General features: G+C 35.5%; 1 protein-coding gene across 1 annotated transcript; it reads left to right on the top strand.

Moving 5' to 3' along the window:
- The first annotated feature begins 8099 nt into the window (after positions 1–8099).
- Positions 8100–9961, top strand: GJE1 (gap junction protein epsilon 1). The gene is made up of 3 exons (XM_060030505.1): positions 8100–8138; positions 8818–9000; positions 9566–9961. Exons 1-3 carry the CDS (start codon positions 8100–8102, stop codon positions 9959–9961), a joined length of 618 nt encoding a protein of 205 aa, XP_059886488.1.
- The last annotated feature ends 7401 nt before the right edge of the window (positions 9962–17362 follow it).

The following is a 17362-nucleotide window of genomic DNA, read 5'->3' as shown; positions in this document are numbered from 1 at the left end:
AAGATTGGCAAATTTTTTCTTAAAGGGACAGATAGTAAATATTTGGGGCTTATGGGCAATATGATCTTTATTGCAAATATTCAACTCTCACAAAAGCAACCACAGACAACACATAAATGAATGAGCATGACTACATTGCAATAAAACCTTATTTTACAAAAAGAATGGGCTGATCTATGGACAATAAATAGTTCACTGACCCCTGTCCTAGAGATAAAAATATCAGAAATGAAAAATGGCCTGAATAGGATTAGCTTCAGATAAGATTCTGTACAAGATCAGGGAAATTAACATAGTGACTATTCACAATGAAACACCATGAGAACAATGATTTATAGAGAGAATCAGGTATATTTGGCAACATATCAAGCAGTCTTGTTATATATACATATTCTTAGTCCGAGAACAAGAGGTGAAGGAGAAAGAAAAAAATATTTGAAGAAATAATGGCTGATTTGTTTTTCTAAATGTGTTGAAAACAAGTCTACAGATACAGAGAGCTCAACAAATTCCAAGCAAATGAAGAAACAGGTTTAGAGTTGTTAGATAATTTTGCCAATGTATTTCCATTACAAGCTATGATTCAAATACATGTTTGCTGTTTAAAGAACCCAAGTTTTTACTTATTTGGTAGGCTTCCTCTCAAACTTGATAGAATGACTCTAGTCTCCATAATAAGAGCAAAGGTCGTATTTTTTGAGAAGCCAAATATGCATCAAGCGCTGTGCTCCATGTTATCGCATATATTCTCTCATCTAATTACAGTATCTCTATTAAGATACAGATACAGTATCTCTATTAAGATAAGAATAATTTTCCCCATTTTACAGATGAAAAAACTAAAACTCACAGTTAAGACAGAATGTTTAAATAACAACCAGTGATGGTAGAAAAAGACATGAACTCAGGTCTTCTGGATTTACAGGCTGTGTTCTCCTATAGAGCTTGGCTATATGGATGGAGTATCTGAAAAAAGAAATAAAGCATACGTATTATATAACTAGAAACCATGTAGTTTAGGAATATTTAAAATACAAACTCATTGATAAAGATGGAAAACAAGGCCTTCAATTTAACCATTAGGTCAAGTAATTACTGGCATCATAAAAATTACTGACAATAAATTTCAGAGCTAGTAAAATAGCTCCAAGTATGGTTATAAGACTTAGAATAAAAAAAAAAACATAGATTGTGAAATTATTTACAAATCATAGAATCCAGTCTTTTCATTTTGGAGAAATGGAAACACACCCCAGAAGGTTAAATAACTTGCCTAAAATAACATCATTGGTTACTGACCATTTATTCTAAGCCATCCCCAGTTCCATTCCAGAAAATATAAATTATTCATGCAGAAGGACAAACCCAACTTTGGCAGGTCAGAGATTTCAATGAGATGTGAATTGGTTAAGGACTGTGATTTATGAAGTGAGGCAGCTATCCAGATTGCCTTATCTCAGCTGTCCTTCTGTGAAGCACACTATTGGGAGCACCTAAACTGACCTCTATTCCATCCCATTCAACAGTCATTGGATAGCTCATGTGGAGGAGGGTAAATACTGTAACGGTGCAAAACTTATATAGAGATCATTTCTTCTTGTTTGCCAGATATAAAATAACCCAAGATAGTTTACGACACTACTCTGAAGGATTTAATATGTCATGCCTCATTTTAAGCAAGTTCTCAGGAGTATACACATCAACTACATGCATGTATACACATGTACACATGTACATACATACATACATACAACACAAGCACACATGCTCTTATGTAAGCCCCATGAAGGCAGGGGCCACAACGTTCTTACATATTACCAATACCTTACACAGCAGTTGATACTGTAGGCGCTCAATATTTAGTGTATGAATGAGAAAAATGGGTGAATAAGCACAAACGCATAGAAAAGCATAGATCTAGAGCAATACATATAACTCAATTTTAAAGTACTAATTTAGAGCAGATTACTAAATAGTAATAATAACTAACGTATGGATTGATTTTCATGTGTAAGCTGTCATGAATAGTGCTTTTCTACACTGTTAATTTATTCAATACTGTCTTGGGTTTTGCACAGAATTAAAGGTTTACCCCCCTTCCGGGTTAGACCACAAAGGTCTTAAATGTTTTTAATCTCAGAAATTTTAGGACATCAAGAATATCTGTCAAAGATTATATGTGACTTCCAGGGTTTAGATTAGTACTGGAAGGTAGCAGCGATCCATAAATGCCAGCAATTTGTGTGTATGTGTACAGTAGTAGCAGCAGCAGTAGCAGTGCTAAACCTGAGCTTGTCTTCACCCCGCTATCTGAAGTTAAAAGCTTTAAGCAAGTTTGAGCAAGTAAGCTGGTATGGTTGCCTCAAATTTTTGGCCATTTAGTCAGGAAATTGATAGAGGTGTCCTGGTCATTTTTTTAAATCTTTGAGGCTTGGAGAGCAGAGGTAGCTTTTAGTGATTAAATTTACTCAAAGCCCACTGGGGTTCAATCCCACTAGTCCTTGCTGAGCAAAAGTCCATATCTTGCCATCTTAGTAATAGACCCTAACAGAAGAGACACACCTCCCAAATAGATGAAACAGAGATGAAGAGAGAGACACTGAAAATAGACATGGCATTTGCATGTTATTTATCCTTCCCTGAAACATTCTTACTCTGGCCAACCCAAAGTTTCTTTACATTGAAGAAAGTAGTGGTTCTTCCTTGTTTAAGAAAGATTATTAATATGTTAATATCCTATAGTCTCCACAACAAGGAAAAATGAATAGAAAACAATTGATGGTTCAAGCTCTCATTAAAGACAGGAGGAATAGTCCTCCAAGTGCTTTAATAATCCACATGCAACAACCCTGTGAGGTAAATACTATTGTCATCCCCAGGTAAAGAAGCTGAGATTAAGATAGTAAATTTTCCTGAGATCTCAAATCTAGCTAAATGGTGAAAACAGTGTAGATTTTCTGACTCCAGAGCCCCTGATCCCAGATACCATGTGGTCATTTCGCCTTACACTGAGGTCAATTGGGAAAGAAACATTAGCTAAATTCATTTCTGTGGAGTCTTTCATGTTTCTCAAGTACTCCCCCAGCACGTATTATACTTGGTTAGCTCTCTTCATGGCCTTTCATATTCACAATGAGATCTGGCCAGGAGCATGGGATAAGGGCCAAGCTCTGCAGAACCATCCAGCTGCTGTGTGTCCTGATAACTCTCTGAGCTCTTCTCAGAGAAAATAAGAATGTCTGAGCTTATTTCCCCTTCATTCCCTGTGTTTCAGGATCCTAGCAATCAACCTATTAATATCCTCAATAATATCCTTTAGCTTGTCATTTAACAACAAGTAACTCATTCACTGTCTGTCCCTACCTGGTTTTACCACTTACTAACTGTAACTTTGGATAAATTGCTTAAACCCTCTAAGCCTCATCTGCAAAATAGATCTATAAGAGTACATACTTTACGGAGTTGTAAGAATTTAGAAAGATAATTTGTTTAAAACACTTAGTAGCAAATAGAAACCGTTCAATAAGTGTAATACATTATTATTAGCTTTTAACTACAAGAGAGTTCTTTTCCCATCTGTTCTAGTCCTTCTCATGTTCCTTTCACACCAGGAAGTAGGGGCTCAATGTAACAGCACATAAGCCTGACCTCAAACTTTAGTTCTCATAAATCGATTCTAGGATTCTCTACGAAAGAAAGTACATATCCATGATTCTCAAATTGCATTTCGAAACAGCCAAAATTCTTGAATATTAAATTTACTTGATTTATGCCCCCAGTCATGTGATAGATTGTAAAATTACTGCAAATTCTTCATCTTTCCACATCCATGCCACTGGAATGTGACTTCAGATCTTCCCACTAAGAGCTGGAATCTAAGTTTGCGGTGACACTTGCTTTGGCCAGTGGAACGTTAGCAATCATGAATCAAGCAGAAACTTGAAAAGCTTTTGCACATTTGGGCTTTTCCATTACTTGCTGCTTTGGGAACTCTGCAATCACCACCATAATAAGCCTGGGCTAGTCCCCCAAACGACAAGAAACATGTGCCATAGTCACCCTTATCACTCCACCCAAAGCCTGCCAACCACCTGACACGAGTGAAGTCATTCTAGATAACCCTTCTGGCAGCTTATCTGCATACTGACCACACATACACATGAGAATCCAGCAGAGGTCAACTGAGCCAGCCCAGACAAGGAAAAATAATCACCCAAACCATAAGCTAAGTAAGTGTTTGCTGTTTGACCATTAATTGAGTGGCTTGCTATGAAAACAATTCTTAACTGATATAGATATTGGTACCAAGGATCAGGAGCTACTATAACAAATACGTTAAAAAAACATGACATCATCTTTGGGACCAGGCAGGAGGCAGAAGGTAGAAAAGTAACAAAGAAACTATTACTAATATCCGGGAAAGCAATGAGAAACTATTAGTGAAGGCTGGAAAAGCAGTGAGGAAACTACTGTGACAGGCTGGAAATATGGTAACCTTTATTATATGTAGTGAGACAATTAGCACAACAGTCACCTGAAATAACTTGGAAGGTAGAAAATGTATTAGTTAAATGTTGGATTTGACTAAGGAACATCCCAGAGAGAATACTAAAGGTAACAGTTTGGTACTACTGGCCACATTTTATAAGGTATAAGAAGAGAGAGATTACCTAGTGAAGGAGCCTAGAGATGAGTTTGCAAAGAAAACTTGGGGAAAATATAGAGGGATCAGGACTTGCTACACAGGAATTCCTTCCTTTCTTTCTTTTTTATCCCTAGTGTTGGCCAGTAAAACTTTCTCATGTAAAACATGGTTTGAGGGTAAAAAACAAATCATTCATGTGACTATAACAGCCTTGATAAGACTCAAATACTTAAGGCATGACTAATGATCATCTCAATCAATTAGACAAAAGTTTTCTAAAAATCTTAAAAGCATGGTCTCAGAGAAGCTTAATCCAAAAATAGCAGTAAATAAATAAATAAATATCTGTAAAATAATTGTGGGTATACCTTTTTTTCCAAATTAATTGCATTAAATCTAATACATAGAAAACTCAAAAAGTGATTAAGAGACTTGTACAAGTAAAAGAACTACTAATTTTAATTAAAATAAAATAGTGGTGAAATTGTAGAAATGACTTCTGGTGCCCCAACTTTCTTCTAACAAGAAGTGGTTTGAGGAAGATAATCAGCTTCGAATATAGCCATTCTTTTAAATGCAAAAGGGAAGATATTTTCAGCCAAGGACCCACTTCCATTAAGCAGTAGAGTACAGTAAATTAGGGAGCAGCTTTCGGGGAATAGTACTATACCTTAATCACAGACATTTTCTGACTCCAGAATAGGAAGAACTGGCAACATTTCCCCTGCAAGATTTCAAGATTGTCATGGACCAGTGACAGTGATGTGCCTCCTGTTGGAGTGGAAGCACCTATTGGAATCATCCTACCCCTTATCATCATTGTATATTGACTTTGTATGGAAAATAACTTTTCCTTTTGTTTCATTAGATTCTGGATCACCAAGAGTCACCTCTGAGCCACATCCAGATTTGCACATGAGACAAGTCACAGAACCCTGGACTCAAACTTTAATGTTATAATTAGATGAGAGTTCTGACATCCTGGGATTAAGGTGAAGACATGTAGGAGAGATATGAATATATGTGATCATAGGGCACACTGTGGTAGAATATAAAGTTGGCCACAGATTTTTTTCTATCCTTGTACCCACAGCTCTGCAACATGACTTTGCAGGTCCATCAAGACATAGAATCTATTTCTTGAATCTGGGTTGGGATTGTAATTCATCTTGCCTAATGTAACATCAGCAAACATGAAGCAAGCAGAGGCCTAAACAATGCTTGCACACTGGGGATTGCCCTCTTTTGCTGCTTTTGGAAACTTGCAACTATTAACATGTAAGGAAGCTCAGGTTGTCACCCTAATTAACAGCCCTACCAAGTATCATACATGTGAGGCCAACCTCACTATCTTATCTGGTGAGTTCACCTTACATTTGGAAAGTAAAACTTGGCATACATCATTCATTTCTTAGCATCTTCCCCTTGGGAGCAGGTTGCCCACAGAGATCAATAGTTCTATTCTGCTCTTTTCATGCATAAATCTTATACAGGAGGGGGGCGCTCCATGCTGGAAAGGCAGCCATGATACAGCATTGACCTGGCCTGCACCTGTGTCTGCCTGAAAGTCACACTTTCCCAAAGAGTTAAGCTATGTCCCTTTTCCAACCAAATCTTTATGGTAGTAAGAGTGTAACAAAGGTGACATTTTGGTACCCATCTGCCTTATTCCTTTGTCTTATGATTCAGTCGGGTCATAACCCATAAGAGGAAGACCAGTATTATTTATTTTGCCTCTCATAGATCCCAACAATGAAATGATGCTGCATTTTCCTCCTCTACACATGCAATTAAGGTTCAAGACAATTTCATTCATCTCTGGAAAAACACAGGAAGAACTTTGATGATTTTTACAAGTCTGACACTTGAATATATTTGTCTAAACAAAAACATTTACTACTGTACAATGGTAGAAGTCAAAGCAGGATTCCTCTCATGCCAATGATTGTTTTGGCTTTTGGATACCCCTTCGAAGGAATCAACACACAGTGAACCTGGAATTCTGTTTCACAGAAGATGAGAATATATACCAATTTCTCTTACTCAGCAGTTCTGAGGGGTGATTACATTGCCCATTTTTATTTTTTCCTATCCAATACAACAGTCTGGTTCAAAAGGCCACTGCCTCTTGCTCATTGGTTATAACTACATGTGTTATGCAATCACTTCTCCACTTGCTGACAAGAGCAATGAAGTCAATTGGAGTTATCACTTTCACAGATTGCAAACAAAACAAAGATGAGAAAAGCAAGTGAAGAAATCAAGTTTGATCAACCATTGGCTGAATAGTGTTATAGGCGGCTGGAAGATAGCAAGCAGATGTATTATCAGTTAGAAGGCAGCCACTTGTTCTTGGCCCCTGCTCATTCTCAGTACCCATAACCATGTCTAGCAGATGATGTGTCTACTGAGGACAAAAGAAAGGGAGGGTGGGATTATTCACATGATTTATGCTAGATCCAGGTCTTATCTTGGTTAGCAGTATCTATCTTTTTCCTTAGAATCAAGATCTAACTGCAGATTTTTCCATGGCTGTGGTAAGTATTCATCAGAAAGACAAAGATAGGGGCTTCCCTGGTGGCGCAGTGGTTGAGAGTCCGCCTGACGAGGCAGGGGACGCGGGTTCGTGCCCCGGTCCAGGAGGATCCCGCGTGCCGCGGAGTGGCTGGGCTCGTGAGCCATGGACGCTGAGCCTGCGCCTCCGGAGCCTGTGCTCCGCGGCGGGAGAGGCCACAACAGTGAGAGGCCCGCGTACCGCAAAAAAATAAATAAAATGCCGTAGTAATTGCACATAACCAACACACACCAAAAAAAAAAAAAAAAAAAAAAAAAGACAAAGATAGTAACACATTAGTAATATTCAGTGATGTAATAGCTATCATAACCTGCTTTACAGTTTCTTAAACTTCCCAGAAATCAGTTTTATTCCATGGAAGTAAACAAGAAAGAATCAGGAATATTTCCCACATACTTATCTTTTCAGACATACCTAAAAGGAAGTCAAAAAAAAAAAAAAATCACTTGACATTTCAGAGAAAACTCTAAGCTAGAGAGTCCGCTGCTTTACGCGCAGGAAATTCTTAGGTAACTGAGAGGCACTGAGTGTCAGAACCCTTGCTGGCCTGGCCTCCTGCTTTACTGGCACTCCTGTCTGTCTGGCTGGCTATGCTGACAGTGTAAATCAAGGGATTATCAGATTGACCACATGCCCTAGTCTTTTGTTTCTTTGTTTTTGTTTTGTTTGGGGAGGGAGAGAGGAAAGTTGACTGGAGCCCCAGAGATCTATGAAAAAAAAAAAAAAAAGAAAAGGAGGAGGGGAGAGAAATGTGCAGTATAAGTGCTTTCTGTTGTAAAAGTTATGACAGAAAATAAGAGTTTGATTCTGGCAGAAACAAACTGGCAATGTGGGTCAAGGATTAACCCACAGGGATGCTGGGATAACATCTCCTGAGACATGTCTCTAAATTACATCAAAAACTTCTATGAAGGATGTGTAAGTATTATACAAGCAGCAGCAACAACAATTGTATGAGTCCTATCTGTTATTTTAACATGATTTGCATGAGTGCTGATGAATAAGGTCCTCTACATGTATGGAGAATGATATAAATATCAACCATTTGCTTCAACATATTCTGAATTTAAATAACTGTAACTAGAATAATTCAGGAATTACTTCTGGCTGTTGGTGCTTTAAAGCTGATCGCTCTCTCAATTTGATAATTGAGAAGAGAAGCTGTAATGACAACTAAATAAACCTTATTTGCTTATTAAGATAGTGTGTATACTAATGAATTTAATGTTGGATTTATTATCCAATTTTTTAAAAAGGTACTAGATATACTAAGATTACCTTGATTTTATTGCAAAAGGTTTACAGGGGTAAGGGATATTAATTAAATTCAAAGCTTTTTACAAGTTTCCAAAATTATTTATGTCATTAGCAACAAGTTCCTATTTGACTGTTGCACTTCAGAATTTCAAAGTGAAAAGGGTAAGAAATCTCAAAATGCAGGATTTGAATTGGGCTTGATGATCTCTAAGTTCCTGTCTTTCTTTGAAACTTTATGAATCTTAAATTTTTTTTAATGTGATAATGAAATCATCCTTTAAAATATCCCCCTTTAATGTTTGTTTTCAAAAGTTTTTTTTTTCTCCTAAAACTGTAACAGATGAAGCCTCCCACCGTGATCGGTCAATTCCACACCCTTTTCTTTGGATCGGTCAGAATGTTCTTCCTTGGGGTGTTAGGCTTTGCAGTTTATGGGAATGAGGCTTTGCACTTCAGTTGTGATCCAGACAAGAGAGAAATAAACCTCATCTGTTACAATCAGTTCAGGCCAATCACTCCACAAGTAAGTGTTTCTGTGTGCACAAATGTAAACCTTACTCCACACCAGGTAAAATTGTTTTCTTTTTAAATGTAAAATAATGTCATAATAAGATGAAGAATATTCTAACAGGTATTATTTCTAGAATAATTACCTTTTTAAAATATTAGCTGTATATTTCAGGTAAATTAATTTGAGTTGGTCAAGAGTTTCTTCCAAGTCCAGCATCCTATTATCTATTGATGTTAGAATTATATTCCAGGCTTGTAATTAGAAATGGAAATTGAGTAGATACTAAAATAACGTATTCCATCATTATTAGTAATTGGTAGGTGATGACAGTAAAATATGACTACATTTTTACAATTACTAAGTGTTTAAAATTTTAAACTCTAAACATCTTGGTAATTAAATGAGATTATGTCCAGCATTACCATCTTCATTATATTATTTTTATCCTCATAAGACTTACAAAACTTAGAATTTTTAAATTAGCCTCTATTGAGGGTCAGTGAATTATGGGTTTTTTTAGTGTGTTTTTTCATTACGTGTTGACTGATTTGACTAAGATATTTCTGACATACTTTAGGTGTTCTGGGCATTACAACTAGTGATTGTCCTGGTTCCTGGAGCTATTTTTCATCTTTATGCTGCATGTAAAAGCATCAATCAAGAATGCATTCTTCAAAAGCCCATCTACACTGTGATTTATATCCTCTCTGTTTTATTAAGAATTAGTCTAGAAGTGGTAGCATTTTGGCTTCAGATTCACCTCTTTGGTTTCCAAGTAAAACCTCTCTACCTGTGTGATGCTGTGTCTCTTCGGAAAAAATTTACTACCATAAGATGCATGGTGCCAGAACACTTTGAGAAGACCATTTTTCTCATTGCAATGTATACATTTACTGTAATTACAATAGTCTTATGTGTTGCTGAGATTTTTGAGATTATATTTAGAAGATTATGCTTTCTAATTAAGCAATGACCAAAAGGTTGATTACCTACTGTCATGCCACAATTATTTATCAACCATTTTTATTTAGTTTTATCTCATTCAGTGAGTATCTCAATTTCAAACATAAATATCTGTTCTTCAAACTAACCTCAGTGTGTCTAAAATTTATGTCTAGTATAAAGTACAATACTCAGTTCTAAGGCAGGGATTCTTTTTTTTTTTTTTTTTTTTTTTTTTGCGGTACGCGGGCCTTTCACTGTTGTGGTCTCTCCTGCTGCGGAGCACAAGCTCCGGACGTGTAGGCTCAGCGGCCATGGCTCACGGGCCCAGCCGCTACGTGGCATGTGGGATCTTTGCGGACCGGGGCACGAACCCGTGTCCGCTGCATCGGCAGGCGGACTCTCAACCACTGCGCCACCAGTGAAGCCCCAAAGAAAGGGATTCTTGAACAAAACCTTTGTTCCATTTTAATTTTGTCACACATTAGGAAACATACATGGAACTAATGTTAACTCATTTTTAAATAGTACTTTTACAGAGTTCTTTCATATACAACATCTTAATCAATCACAGTATTTTATGGCCAGAGAAACTTTTATTAACTCTTTTACACAGAGTAGAAAAATGAGGCTCAGGGAGATTAATATATGCAATCCTAGGATTCAGCTTTCCTAACTATAAAGCTATTTCCCTTTCCACTTAACTATGCAGCATAAACTTTGAGGATGTAATTATTGTTGTATTCATGTAAAATATAACTTATTTAAGTGCAAAAGTTGTCAATTAATTATTAAAAGAGTCATTCTATAATTTGATGACTAACTTGAAGAAATGGAGCACTTACATTTTTAATATTATACTCATACTGTTGTCTTGAAATTTTAAATATTAAATGATATGGTAATGTGGCCACCAAATAAATAAAAAATGCTATGGAAAATAGTGTGCATGATTTCCTGGTTGCTTGTTGGAAAAAAAAACTCCTCTGTGCTCATAGATATCCTACAACAATAGTTTCTATATTCAAGATTATTGAAATAGTAAGTTATATTTATATTAAGCTAGACTTCCTAAATAGCTATGAAATGATTTCAAAGGCAATTTTTTAAACTTTTTATTTTATAAAGGAGTATAGCCGATTAACAATGTTGTGATAGTTTCAGGTGCACAGCAAAGTGATTCAGCCATACATATACATGTGTCCATTCTCCCCCAGACTCCCCTCCCATTCAGGCTGCCACATAACATTGTCAAAGGTAATTTTATATTAATTCAGTGCATTTCTTTTTATCTGCCTGTCTTACCAAGAATCATGTCCATTTGATATCATTTAAAAACTTTGTGTATGACTGCGTTATACTGGTGCTTTATTAGGGAAATAAGTATAGTCAGTCAAAAACTGAGGTTTTCAATTTTTTCTTAAGCATTATTCAACCTATGGTTGATATCATGAATTTCTACATTAATTTTTAAATCATTGAGGCTTTCTCCACAGAAAAGCACAAGAAAAAATCCAATTTACCTTCATTCAACAAATAGCTGCATAGTATCGATTATTAAACATGTACCACATTAAAAGTTCAAATACAAAGATAAACAAGATGTAGTACCGTTATAAGATCATATTCTAGTGAGGGGCACAGTGATATGACAAGAGGCTGGGGGCTGTTGGAAATAGCCCCCTCTGAAGGGAAAGACTATTTCCTCATTGATTTTGTTTAGAATCACTGGCCCTTAGTGATAATAAGCAGCAACAATGTCTAGTATGTTTTATTCTTATTTTTAAATTATCTGTAGATAATATACCGTTTATTGCCTGTACCTAGGGTGGACTCCTCCAACCAATTCTCCCACAAACACATACATCTTCAATATGGTTCATATTTTCCTGCATCTTTAGAAGGCATGTAATTTTTTATTGGATACCAGACATTGTGTGTTTTACCCTGTCGGATGCTGAATATTTTTGTCTTCCCATAAATAATTCTTAAATTTTATTCTGGGGCACAGTTAAATTACTTGGAAACAGTTGATCCTTTGTACTTCCTTTTAAGCTTTGTTAGATGGGACCAGTGTAGCCCTTACTGAAGGGCTAATTTTGCCCCGTTACTAAGGCAAAACGTTTCTGAGTGCTCTATGAGATGCCTCTTTGGTACTTTGGAAATGTTATCTTTCCACCATTCTCAAATTCTTGAATTCCTTCCTCAAGCTGGTTGACTCATTGTCTTAGTCCATTTGGGCTGCTATTACAAAATACCTAGACTGGATAGTTTATAAACAAAAGAAATTTATTTCTCATAGTTCTGGTGGATGGAAGTCTGAGATCAAGGTGCTGGCATGTTCAGGTTCTGATGAGAGCCATCTTCTGTGTTACAGACTTATTGTATCCTCACATGGTAGAAAGAAGGCCAGAGAGCTCCCTAGGGTTCCTTTTATAAGGACACTAATCTCATTCATGAGGGCTCCCTCCCCATGACCTACTTACTTCCCAAAGGTCCCACCTTCTAATACCATCACATTGGAGGTTAGGATTTCCAAAATATGAATTTTGGGGAGACACAACATTCGGCCCATTGCACTTATGGTTACAACAGAAATTGCTGTAGCTACAGGAAGCAGGTTTTTGCTGTGCCCAGGGAAAGAAGGGAGAAGGGGCAAAAAGACGTTCTTCTTGTTTGCCCCTCAGGATTTTTCTAAGGGAAGATCATTTTTTAAAAAAACCAACAGACCTCCCCTTAATATCACTGCCCATTCACAGGCGAACAATTTGATTTATTCTTATGCTGATTCATCCTAGGACATTGTCAAAGTATGCTCCTTTTTAAGAGGATTTCTACCCTAGCTGTTGGAAAAAGTAACTGTTCTCAGTTCTGTGTGAATCTTGGGTATTGTTCCTTTTAATCCTTTCAGGTAGCTCTTTTTCTGCAAAGATGTTTAAAGATGTTACATTGATCAGGACTCAGTCGAAGACCCTTTACAGATTTCTGGAGCTCTCATGCTTTGTAGCTTCTCCCTCTAAGGTAGTCTGTCCTATGAAAACTAGCCTCTTTAGCCCTGGACTCTCTCTCCTCAACTCACAAGGAGGAAGGATAGCATTTCTAAGCCACTAGAGGAACCCTGGTCACCTCTGCTTCTTTTAAGTAAACAGTCCATATTGTTATGTGTAAAGATACAGATCCTGTGAGAGTTGGTTTGGACAGTCTTTTCAATTCCTTAATGATCTATACCATTCTATGATTTCATTTTGTTAGTAAGTATATCAGGATTGTTAGCACACAGCTGTATACTCCTGGATAATAAATGCTACATAAAAATATAGCATTTATAAAATATAAGATATTTAAATATATGTAATACAGTTTAAAATATAAAAACTGATTTTTCTAACTAAACTGCAAATGTAGCAAAAATTATTAAGAATGTCAAAGTTAAACAAATAACTAACCACTTGAAAATATATTTAAAGTTATTCCAGAAAAAGTTGTTGGGTCAAATAAGGTAATTCAAACTGAAGTTTTTCAGTTTGTTTATAAATGAACAACAGTCAGAATATTACATATTAAAACCTATAAGATATTGTCAAAATTGTAGTGCATGGCCAATTGACAGTGGAAGATACATTTCTTCTTAAAAAATAAACAATAAATGTAATTCAAACAGCAAATGTAAGAACTTTAAAATAAAACTAAGGAAAACAAAAATAATTTAATAAGAATAAAGACAGAAAATAATAAATCAGAAAAAAAACAGCATACGATGGATAAATCCAAAATTGTTCTTGAAAAAACTATGTGTGGCATATCAAATCAAGTGTGGAAGTATATCCTTATAAGATTTTATAATATATATGAAGTTATATATCACTTGAAGTACACTGTGATAATTTAAAGATGTATACTATTAAATACAAGACAACCAGAAAAACAACAAAATTTTAGCTACTAAACCAACAAAGGAAATTAAAACATTCAATTAATCCAAAAGATGACCAAAAAGACAAAAAGGGAAAAAAACAGATGGGACAAATTGAAAACAATAACAAGGTAGTAGAACTAAACCTAAAAATATCAACAGTTACAATAAATATAAAGGTCTTAGCATTCCAAACCAAAACAGGGATTTCTGACTGCATTTTTTTTTTTTTTTTTTTTTTGCGGTACGCGGGCCTCTCACTGTTGGGGCCTCTCCCGTTGCGGAGCACAGGATCCGGACGCGCAGGCTCAGCAGCCATGGCTCACGGGCCCAGCCGCTCCGCGGCATGTGGGATCTTCCCGGACTGGGGCATGAACTCATGTCCCCTGCATCAGCAGGCGGACTCTCAACCACTGCGCCACCAGGGAAGCCCCACATTTAAAAAAAAAATCCAGATCAAATTATTAACAAGACCCCACTTTAAATATTAAAACATTTTAATATTTTTACAAATAAATAATAATAAAAGTGGAAAAAGATATATCATGCAAACAGTAAGCATCAGAGAGCTGAATTAGCTGTATTAATATGAGAAAACTCAAGCAGATTTCAGGGCAAAGAATAATGACGGGGATAAAAGAGACATTTCATAATGATTAAAGTATAATTTCATTAGGAAGCATAACAGTTATAAATGTGTATGCCACCAGTGCCAAAATAGAAGAAGCAAAGCCTGCTAGAACTGAAAAGAGAAATAAATCCAATTATAATTAAAGATTTCAACATTCCTCATCAGTAATCAATTGACAAAGTAGAACATCAGGAAGGAAACAGAACACAAACATTACCAATAAGCAACTTGAACTAACTGATATTTAGAGAACACTCTTACTAGACAACAGCAGAATATACATTTTTTTCAAGTGCAAGTGTAACATTCACCAAGAAAGTTCATTTTCTGGGTCATGATAAAGTCTCAATGACTTTGTTTAATTCACAATAGAATTAAACTAGAAATTAATAAAAATAAGATATCTGAAATATGCCCAAATATTTGAGAAAATAACAACACATTTTTATTAACCCATTGATCAAAGAAGAGATTACATGGAAAATTTTAAACTACTTTAAACACAATTTATCAAAATTTGTGGAAAGCAATTAAAACGGTTCTCGACAGCATTTTAAAAGTTCTATATATTATGTTAGAAAAAAGAATTTTTAGCTTCCACCTCAAGAAATTATTTTAAAAAACAGTTTAAATACAAATTACATAGTAGGGAAATAAAAATAAGAGCATGAAACATTGAAATAGAAAACTGAAAGACAATAGAAAAATCAATGAAAGGAGAAGATGGTCTTTGAAAAGATTAGTAAAACTGACCAATTTCTAGCTAGACAGATTGAGATAATAAAAGAGAAAATGAAAATTACTCATATCATAAATGAAAAAAGAAAGAAACATCACAACAGAACATTTAAATGATTATAAGGAAACACCATGAATGATATTATACCAATAATTTGGTAGTTAGATGAAATGGAAAAATTCCTTGAAAGACACATATTACTAAAAACTGACTCAACAATAAACAGAAAATATGAATATCTCTACACCTATTAAAGAAATTGAATTTAAAATAGAAGCTTTCCCAGAAAAAAAAATCAGGCCCAGATAGATTCGTTGGTGAATTCCTTCAAACGTTTAAGAAATAATACTTCACAACCTCTTTCAGGAACTAGGAGGGACTATTTCCCATGTCATTTAACGAAGCCAGCATAACCTCGATATCAAAAACTCTTAGCAAAAATAGTCTAGCATATGTAATCCAGCAATATATATAAAGATAATACATCATGTTCAAGTGGGGTTTACCCCAGGAGTGAAAAGTTTTTTTAACAGTCGAAAACCAATTAATGTAATTCAACTAGATTAATGGAATAAAGGAAAAAAATCACCTAGTCATCCTAATAGATGCGGATAAAAGCATTTGATTACATAACACCCATTTATAATGAAACAAACAAACAAAACCCCAAATCTCTCACTGTAAAATGGAACTAGCTAAACTTGATAAAAAGCAACTAAAAATACCTACAGGAAATATCCTATTTAATAGTGGAAGAATGAATAATTTCCCATATAATCGGGAAAAAAGGTAAGGATGTGTACTTTTACCACTTTTGTTTAACATTGAACTGAAGGCCAATAAGACTAAACAAAACAAAAATTACATATATATTTAATATATACTTATTCAATAAATGCAGTAAGACAAAAAATAGAAGATATACAGATTAGAAACAAAGAAATATCATCTTTAGTCACAGACATAATCATGTAAATAAAAAATTCTAAAGGATGTGCTAAAAGTTACTAGAATTTGTAATTAAGTTATCAAGATTGAAATTTCTGTAGAGCAATAAAAAATGAAATTTAAATTTTAAAATAAGATTTACAATATTATTCATTAAGTATGAAACAGGTAGAGATAAATTTTACAACAGATATGCTAAACCTGTACAATAAAAACTACAAAATGGTGTTGAGAGAAATTAAAGATGTTAGGGCTTCCCTGGTGGCGCAGTGATTAAGAATCACCTGCCAATGCAGGGGACACGGGTTCGAGCCCTGGTCCAGGAATATCCCACATGCCGTGGAGCAACTAAGCCCATGTGCCACAACTACTGAGCCTGCGCTCTAGAGTCCATGAGCCACAGCTACTGAAGCCCGCGTGCCTAGAGCCCATGCTCTGCAACAAGAGAAGCCATCGCAATGAGAGGCCCATGCACCGCAACGAAGAGTAGCCACCGCTCACTGAAAATAGAGAAAAACCCATGCACAGCAATGAAGACCCAACGCAGCCAAAAATAAATAAAATAAAATAAAATAATTTATTAAAAAAAGAAATTAAAGATGTTTTAAATAAGTGGAACAATAAACCAAGTTCATGGTTTAGAGACCTTAATCTTTTATAACTTCGGTCACTCCAAATTGATGTGTAGATCCAATACAATCCCAGTCAAAATCCCAGAAAGCTTTTGTAGAAGTTCATAAGCTGCTTTTAAATTTTATATGGGATACAAAAGACCTAGAACAGCCAACATGATTTTGAAAAAGTAAAAGTAGACGACTTACATTATGTATTCTCAAAACTTACTACAAAGGTACAATAATCAAAACAGAGTAGGGTTGGTATGCAGATAGGCATATTGATTACAGGAACAATAGAGACCAAAAATAGTTCAGCACATATATAGTTGTTGTTTCTTTTAATTCTCCAATTTAATTCAATGGTGCTGGAACAACCAGATATCCATGTTGAAAAAAATAAAAAGCATTTTTTTACCTTTACCCCTGTCTCAGCCATGGATGTGTAAATGGACCTGGCCAAGTCATTGGTCATCTCTTTCAGTCTTCTGATAGCAACTGTAGGGGAAAAAAACAACTCTATTTTAGGGGATGCTAAACAATCAGAATGTGAGTCTCATATACTGGAAGACAAATTTCTACCATAG

Source organism: Delphinus delphis, chromosome 14 (genome assembly GCF_949987515.2).
Source record: "Delphinus delphis chromosome 14, mDelDel1.2, whole genome shotgun sequence".
Taxonomy (NCBI): domain Eukaryota; kingdom Metazoa; phylum Chordata; class Mammalia; order Artiodactyla; family Delphinidae; genus Delphinus; species Delphinus delphis.
This window is presented reverse-complemented; position numbering and strand designations above follow the sequence as displayed.

Bases quoted from the DNA above. Each gene is read 5' to 3' on its own strand.
- GJE1 (XM_060030505.1), top strand. From the start codon at position 8,100: ATGTCTCTAAATTACATCAAAAACTTCTATGAAGGATGT. The intron at 8,139-8,817 runs GTAAGTATTATA...AAACTGTAACAG, and splicing joins AAAACTTCTATGAAGGATGT to ATGAAGCCTCCCACCGTGAT. The intron at 9,001-9,565 runs GTAAGTGTTTCT...GACATACTTTAG, and splicing joins TCAGGCCAATCACTCCACAA to GTGTTCTGGGCATTACAACT.